Raw genomic sequence first — 8,823 nt, 5'->3', positions numbered from 1 at the left:
AATGGGAGAAAATTTTTGCAATCTATTCATCTGACAAAGAGCTAACATCCAGAATATACAAAGAACTTAAACAAATTTATTATAAAAAAATCAAACAACCCCATCAAAAAGTGGACTAAGGATATGAACAGACACTTTTCAAAGGAAGACATTTATGCAGCCAACAGACACATGAAAACATGCTCATCATCACTGGTCATTAGAGAAATGCAAATCAAAACTGCAATGAGATACCACCTCGTACCAGTTAGAATGACGATCATTAAAAATTCAGGAAACAACAGGTGCTGGAGAGGATGTGGAGAAATAGGAACACTTTTACACTGTTGGTGGGATTGTAAATTAGTTCAACCATTGTGGAAGACAGTGTGGCGATTCCTCAAGGATCTAGAACTAGAAGTATCATTTGACCCAGCGATCCCATTACTGGGTATATACCCAAAGGATTATAAATCATGCTACTGTAAAGATACATGCACACATATGTTTATTGTAGCACTATTCACAGTAGCAAAGACTTGGAACCAACTCAAATGTCCATCAATGATAGACTGGATTAAGAAAATGTGGCACATATACACCATGGAATACTATGCAGCCATAAAAAGGGTGAGTTCATGTCCTTTGTAGTGACATGGACGTAGCTGGAAACCATCATTCTCAGCAAACTATCACAAGGTCAGAAAACCAAACACCGCATGTTCTCACTCATAGGTGGCAATTGAACAATGAGAACACTTGGACAAAGGGCGGGGAACATCACACACTAGGATCTGTTGTTGGATGGGAGGATGGGGGAGAGATAGCATTAGGAGAAATACCTAATGTAAATGACGAGTTAATGGGTGCAGCACACCAACATGGCACATGTATACATATGTAACAAACCTGCACGTTGTACACATGTACCCTAGAACTTAAAGTATAATAAAAGAAAAAGAATCAAATTACATCATAAAATAAATAATTTAACACACTATACGGAAGATATTTAGAGGTCAAAACTTTGTAGAATGGCACTAGCAAAATTTAATTGCAATGTGATATATTAAAATAATTTCTTTTTTTAAAAAAATTAAGATCTATCTTTTGCAAAATGTCAGGCAATCATTACTGCAATAAATTTCAAAATTACTCCAAGGTAATAAGAACGTCTCTATCCAGAGCTATAAACTCTCCTGTGTAGCTTGGGGTATTTCATAAGTAATGGGTTCTAATAAGGAAATCTTGCTCTCATTTCCTATTAGCTGTGTCTCAGTTTGAGCCTACCTATGTAAGCTGACCCAATTCATTATTTTTTTTATTGTACTTTAAGTTCTAGGGTACATGTGCACAACGTGCAGGTTTGTTACATACGTATACTTGTGCCATGTTGGTGTGCTGCACCCATCAACTCGTCAGCACCCTAAAAGCTTGTAAAATAGTAATTATGGAAAAGAATCTACAATTTAACAGAATCATGTGTGTAGTTGATCATCTACTGAGTTTTTACAGCAGGAATGCTTTATAGAAGATGAACATTTTGGATGAACTGATCCATTGATCAGTTCTATCAATTCTCTATATCACATGAACTGAAACTGTCTCCTGTGCAATGCTCCAGTGACAGTGAACACCGACAACCTACTTTGTTGCCTAAAATAATGGTAACTTCAGCCTGTAAAAGTGTCTGCCCACAAACCGAAACCTTTGTACCTCAGAAACTTTCATTTTACCATGAATATTTAAGGAAGAAGATTGTGACCAGACTTTTGATTGTCTAAAGATTCAGAGGTGAAAGCAGAGTGAAGGAGGTTAGTAGATGAGGTCAGAGAGGTACCGGAGACAGACCTTACAGAACTAATGTCATAATTGTCACACATGATATGGAGTTCCAAGGATCCATGGCTGTGCCACATGTAAACCCTTTGGCATTAGATCACACATAGCAACACCAGTTCCTTTCAAGCTCCATTATTGCCAGGTGAGTATTACAGTCCATACAGCCTTTTACACATCACATTTGATGCAGCTCCAACTCCATACATTCACTCATTTTAATTCTAAATCATTTGTTCACTGGATATTTCACTTACTCTGTGCCAGTCCCTAGGCTAGATGCTGGAGAAACTCACTCTGCCCTCATGCAGCTTACACACGAGTGGGTGAAACTGATCAAAAGCAATTAATAAATAAGTGCAAAACTCTTTTAATAAGAACCACAAAGCAAAGACAGCATTCAACACATTATAATGTCATATGCTTTGTTCCTTATAATGGATCTTAATTATGCTGAGTTACCCAAAACAGTATTATCCTCAACAAAGCCAAACTCCTTTGAGACATTCACAAAAACTGTGGCTGGGTGAAATAGGCTATGTTTCAGCGATACTTAACCAATTTACTCTCAGTGTGGTTATTGGTTTATTCCTGAAGTACAATGTGTATGTGTGTGTGTGTGAGGAGGAGGTGAGAGGAGATGGGCAGATAGGGGATGGCCAGCAGGAAAGAAAAAAAAGGGGTTAATAGAGCTTAAACTCTTCTATCAGTTAAGAAGGTAATTTTTCTTCATCCTTTAGAATTTATGGACTTAACACTACTGTCTTCTCTGAGTAATTACTGACTATTGGAATATTAATACGTAAACACTGCTTTACCATTATACATTTTCCCTTTTCTTCCAGTTTATGTAGAAATGTACTCTCTTAATTTTTGTTCCTATAAAAGATACTTTTAAAATTTTATTTTTAGGGTTAAAATGTATAGTTCCTCCTCCACAATTACACGTTCATATATAGCTTTTATCATATTTTTACCCATTTCCATATAAGAAAATACAATTGGCCCTCCCTGTTTGTAGTTTCCACATCCAGGGATCCAACCAACCACATATACAAAAAATATTTTTAAAAAACAACAATACAACAATATAAATAATACAAATAATAAAATAACATAGTATAATAATTACATAGCATTTAAAAGGTATCAGGTTCTGTAAGTAATCTAGGGATGATTTAAAGTATTTGAGAGGATGTGGGTAGGTTATATGCAAATACTACATTGTTTTTCATAAGGGACTTTAGCAGCTGGGAGTTTTGGCATCTGCTCGGGGAACGGGATGTGGGTACTGAAACCAATTCCTGCAGATATGGAAAGAAAACTGTATGGGATTTAAAATAGAAGCATTGAACTGACATAATAAAAATGCTTCCCTGACATCAATGTAATTTTCAAAGTAGAAATTATTAGGTCTTTCTTTATTGACTTTGATTAAATGCTCACATCTTATTTCTATCACTTCCAAGGTATAAGAAAAAAATGCACAAACCTTTCCTTAGAAAATCCTTCTTTTATATATTGGGGTGTTTTTGATCCACAAACCCTAAAATAAAGTTACCTTCTCCTACCAGTCAATACTTCTAAACAATGAATGAATGCACAAAAACCCCACCTGGATCTTTACCTGCATCTCCTGACAAAAAGAAGCCAAAGGCCCAAAAAGGATCTGGCATTGTTCATCAGCAGTGTATGTCATCCCTGGCAGCTTGGAGGGAACCATCACAGAATTGACACTCTGTGGATTTGTTTGTAGCAAGCAGTTACTGGCCTTTGACCTGGCAATAGGTAGGTATGTGTAAAATTTTGAATTTAATGTAAAAAGCTGATATGATTAGTTAGCATATAACAAGAAACACTTTTATAATATCAAAAATATATTTTTACTTTAAGCTCTTCATTGAATATTCATAGAAATTATTCTACATCAAAAATCATTTATTTACAATGAAGATAATCATAATAAATAATTTTCAAATTAAAAGAACTTTATGGTATATAAAACACATTCATATGAATTAACTCAGCTGATCTATATAACACTGTGAGTTCAGTGTTATTTTATGCATTGAATAGGTATACAAGCTCAGAATCAGAGAGTAACTTGCCCAAAAGTAGTATGTGAATGTAAGATATCAGCTATATTTTGGGGATTTAAAGAATGTATGGAAAGCATCCTCAGCTGAATATTAACAGTGTGGATATATTTGTGCTTGACATTGTAATACAACTTTGTATACAACTCTGTAATATATTTTAAAGTGGTATTTGATGTCACAGGAGTCCTGATTCATGTGAAGGCAGCCGTACAAAATCAGGCATGTTTCTTAGGAACTCATTAGGGCCTACAAAAGGGCTGCTGATGCAGCTACTGATGGTGTGTCTGAAATATCACATGCTCTGAGTGCTCTTCTCTAGACTGTTATGACAAAGAGCATGCACAGCATATATTGTACTTATTTTAGAGCAAAGCTATGGAATGTGAGAAACATTATAGTTTGATAGATTTCATAGCCATTTAATAGAAAAATTGGCTTAACTATTTAAAGGATATAGAAAAGTGAATAAAGTTCATCTGTGTAGTGAGTTTAGCAAGTTAGGTGTTCCTGTATTTCTCATTAAGACTTGTTTTGGATACCTTAAGCATCTCACTAACTACTTTGCATATTGCTTACTGCTTCAGGTGATCCTTCTATAATTATAGAAATAAGGGCTTTAAAAATGAACAAGTGCTTTAAAATGAAAATGAGAGCAACAGTAATATTTTTCATTTACTTTTCCAACAAGACAGAAGCTAAGTGTTACTGCCACTGAATGTGGAAAAGAAGAGACTCAAGGGCTATGATAATGGTGAAAACTATTTATTAATGAAAAAATAGTTGAAGCATAGATATATTACAAACAAAAAGTGAAGATTTTGTTAGAAGGGCTCTGATCTTCATGGTAACAGATGTGCTGGATGATGAACAGTGTGAATATTTCCACTGGGAATAATTGAAGAGGCAATTAAATACTGTGACAGATTTTAAAATCATTATAACAATTTTTCAATCTTACAAATACTCTTAACTGTCCTTTTTGAAAAATGTAGAAATTAAAAAGCAGGGGGTTAAATAACATGTCCCAAACTACACCATGAGTCAATGGAAAAGTCAGGATTGGTACCAAGTGCCTTCATTTTTACTCTGGTGGCCTTTCCACTTTGCCACACTGGCTTCTCTATTTGTAAAAAGTAACAGCACACATAAACATTCACAAGGCAAAAACAATAAGTGACATCCATACCTGAGAAATCTTTCCAAATCCTCCTTGCTACATCGAGACCATGAAACATCACCAAGATTCTGTCCTTTAATCCATTCACCAGACATGATATGAAGACCATCAGCACACGATGGGTGGTCGTTGTCATGGTTAATGCCCATGCTGATTTGGAATATAATAAAATTTTAAAATTTACACTAAGTAAATGTTACCTGTTAACTTTTTGTAACTGCAGTTAAATAATGATTAAAATACTTAAAATACTGGGAGCCAAATTTGTTTTAAGGAAATTAGATTCAAAATAAAATTAGATTTCAGATTAAGTTACTTTTTAAATTTTGTTACCCCAATTTAAGGTAAATATTTTTATTTAATAAAAAAAATTTCCCTAATCAACCTACAAAATGACATGTTTAGGTCCTTCATACTGAAATGATCTATAGATATATGCTTTGCATAGTAGTATGTATGAAACTCAGAAATAATACATTTATATTTAACCATACTAGATTCTTGCTGTTGCCTGAATCAAATTTTCTTCAAAATTTGATTTGAATACACATCTTTTGAAATTTGAAACCTCATTAATCTATTAATTTCCTATGTTTTCACCATGTACTTCATTAGACCATCCTCTTCCTCCCACATCATATAACACAAATTATCCTGGCCTTCTTTATCTTTTTGAATGAATCCTGAATCTGTTGAAATTGTATTCTAAAAGTTGGACTTATTTCTAAATAGATGTTCTAGAAATACCTTAAATTTAGTATGTCTACAGACTGCCTTTCTTACTTTCTCTTTCAATTCTCTATTTACTCCTCTATTCTATTTTTTTCTTGCTCTCATTTTATGCTTTTGCTAGCTACTAAGTTCTGCCAAATAAAGAATCTTCAAGTCATCATTTATTTTTTTCCTTTCCTGAATTATCGCATAGGCTCTATTTTATTTATTGTTAGAGGCAAGCCTTGCCAACTCTACCTTCTAAGTATTTCACTCAACTGTTATCTCCCTTCTATCCTATAGTTACTATTTAAATTATTGTATTGTATCCTTATTATAGTATATACAAAGTCTGGAGTTGTTATGGTATTGTACCTGGGTTCTGTCCCTCTAATCTTTACCAAAATTCTCCCTTCCCCTTCTCCTACCCTGCCCCAGTGAGATCTCTTTAAAACACAATCTGCCTATGCCATTCCTACGTTTTCTCATTATCCATATGGCAATTTCCAGCTCTTTAACATGATACATAGCCCCTTCATATTCTTCTACATTATTATTGGATTTTTTCTTCAGCAATACCAAATGACTTGTAATTTCCCAAACATTATATTGTTTCTTATTTTCTTGCAGTTCATTGTTACTTAGCATTTTCTAGGTATCATAAATCATATAAGGGATTTATAAACTTGTGTTAAGCAACAAAATGTGGTAGAAATGATTATAATATGCATTTTGCAGATGAGAAGTAACTTGTCCAAGATTATACAATGAGAAATTGGAAAGTAATAATGTTTGAACTGAGCTCTAGAAGTCATGTGATTAACCATTTCACATTGGGCATCTATAAATTCCATCCTCCAACCCCATATGCTGTCTACAGTGCCTCTCCTTCAGCTTCTTTGCCTGGACAAACTCAAATTCTACTTAATCATCAACATTAATGCAGTTTACTTTTATCAGGTTTTCTTTCACTATCCCCTACCTCACCCATTTGTACTATCTCTTCTGGGAACAACACAGGATTCTGTGAACAACATTGTTACAGCATTTTCTATATTGCATTATAAATTTTTACTTTTGGTTCATTCTCCAAATTCTTGAGACTCTGTAACCAACGTTGAATCATGGGTTCAATGATCATGTAGAAAAAAAATTATATAGTCTCTTGTGAATTCTCATAATGAGGCCAGTAAAATAATTTTTGTGGATGACAGTTAGTACTGAAGAAGCAGAGAAGAGTCCATTTGTGTACATGCATAGCCTGAGATAATAGCAGGATAGTCCACTGTTCCCTTTTCTTCTTCTGTTATGGTCTAGATAATAAATAAAATTGTTTTCATAATGAAAAATTCACAAGAATATCTATATTGTGTTTTAAAACATGAAATTAGAAGAACTGTTACAGAAATTGCTAAGGGAAATTACAATTAGAGTACCTATGTTTCCTCAAATCAAAATAAAATTTTAAAAAACTACCAAACTATATTTTTATGATGAATTATAAGTTTGAATCAAAATTGTTACAATTAAATATGTTTTTGAAGGAAGAAAATATGAAAGGAATAAATAAATTCCATCCATTTCATTAATGAATTAAGAGTAATTATATCACCATGCTAACTTTAACTATAAAAATGATGGTATAAATAAAACTAAAATACGTTATTGAATATTACTTTTCACTTTTGGTATTAGAAAAATTCACCAGTGAGTCATATTTTTCTTTCCTATTCTAATAAATTTCTTCAAATAGAGTCTGTAGCAACACATGTTAATAGAATAAATAACAGAGAAAATAGGAAGATAAATGTTTTCATACTTAGAAGATAAAGAGGAAAAATAAGAGGGTATATCGAATAGGCATGAACCAGTTCAATTAAAATATTAGAAGGCAGAGTAAAAAGATGTTGAAATTAGAAAGTAACTTAATCTCTGTATCTTCCCCTTATTTCACCAAAGGCAAGTTAAAAAACAATAAATAAACATGCCTCAGTTGCCTTATTTGCTAAATATACTTTCTTGACTGATTTGTTGTGATGACTGCATAAGCATGATATGTAGTACCTGAACAATGCCTGGAATACAGGCAGAATCCATAATGGTCCTTTATACTGGGGAAATAAATCAGAGAAATTTAATTATATCATTCTAATTTGTCAAAAGATACATAAACAGATTTATTGTTAATTACATTAAATTCACTCTGCTGTATTTGCTTTCTTTGGTGAAAGTGTGCACTTCAGAAAAACCAAGAAAATAACTATCAAAAAAATTTACTTAGATATTAAGTTAAAATAAGAAATTATAAATATGGCACAATATTACAAATCAGTAAAACTGGCTTAATTTAATTCTAACTGTGTGGTTCAAATGCAGCCCATCGGTGTCCTGTCTCCTCTCTGCCATGGATTCTGGCTACAGCACACATCACTGGGTAACCTGTTAATTAACAGCTACTTGCCATTGTGGAATGTGCTTGACTCTTCCATTTGTGGTGGCATAATCTTTCAAACCATACACAAATGCTATTATTTTTGAAAGGTAACTAGTCTTTCTCAGAAATAATAAACCTTCCTAAATAATGTGTTCCTATGAGGGAAGGAGAGGGATTGCTTCCAAGATTTGGCAATTTGGACATTTTTCCAATATTGTGTAATAGGATTTTCCAAATATGGACGATTACAACCTCTTATCCAGATAATAATTTTCCTTTTGGGATCCTGGTCCTGATTCTGATGTAAGAAATTAGCTTCAGCCATGGGGAGGTCTGGTGATTCAAGCATTGTTTACCAGTAGTTAAATTTTCCTAAAGCCATTTAACTAATAACAGAAAAAAATTATCATTAAATTGGCACAGGCTTTTTTAACCACACAACTGGAATTATCAGGAAACACTGCTTAGTCTTGACTCTATAGGTTTGAAATAAAACAATTAATTGTGCACCTTAATCTGTGCCAGCTACTCTATTAACCACTGACAATGACGATATCACTTATTCCTCACAATATTCCCATAAT

At 33.3% G+C, this 8,823-nt stretch overlaps 1 protein-coding gene across 1 annotated transcript in view; it reads right to left on the bottom strand.

Moving 5' to 3' along the window:
• Window positions 1-8,823, bottom strand: part of ADAMTS19 (ADAM metallopeptidase with thrombospondin type 1 motif, 19) — a 285,046-nt gene that overhangs the window by 119,047 nt on the left and 157,176 nt on the right. Inside the window, exons 10-11 of the mRNA XM_011942132.1 lie at window positions 5,104-5,244; window positions 3,446-3,596 (exon numbers count right to left, since the gene is read on the bottom strand). Coding sequence (XP_011797522.1) covers window positions 3,446-3,596; window positions 5,104-5,244 — 292 coding nt within the window. The remainder of the gene's footprint in view (window positions 1-3,445; window positions 3,597-5,103; window positions 5,245-8,823) is intronic.

The sequence above is a fragment of the Colobus angolensis genome, unplaced genomic scaffold (assembly GCF_000951035.1).
Source record: "Colobus angolensis palliatus isolate OR3802 unplaced genomic scaffold, Cang.pa_1.0 Scaffold206, whole genome shotgun sequence".
In the NCBI taxonomy this organism is placed as follows: domain Eukaryota; kingdom Metazoa; phylum Chordata; class Mammalia; order Primates; family Cercopithecidae; genus Colobus; species Colobus angolensis.
This window is presented reverse-complemented; position numbering and strand designations above follow the sequence as displayed.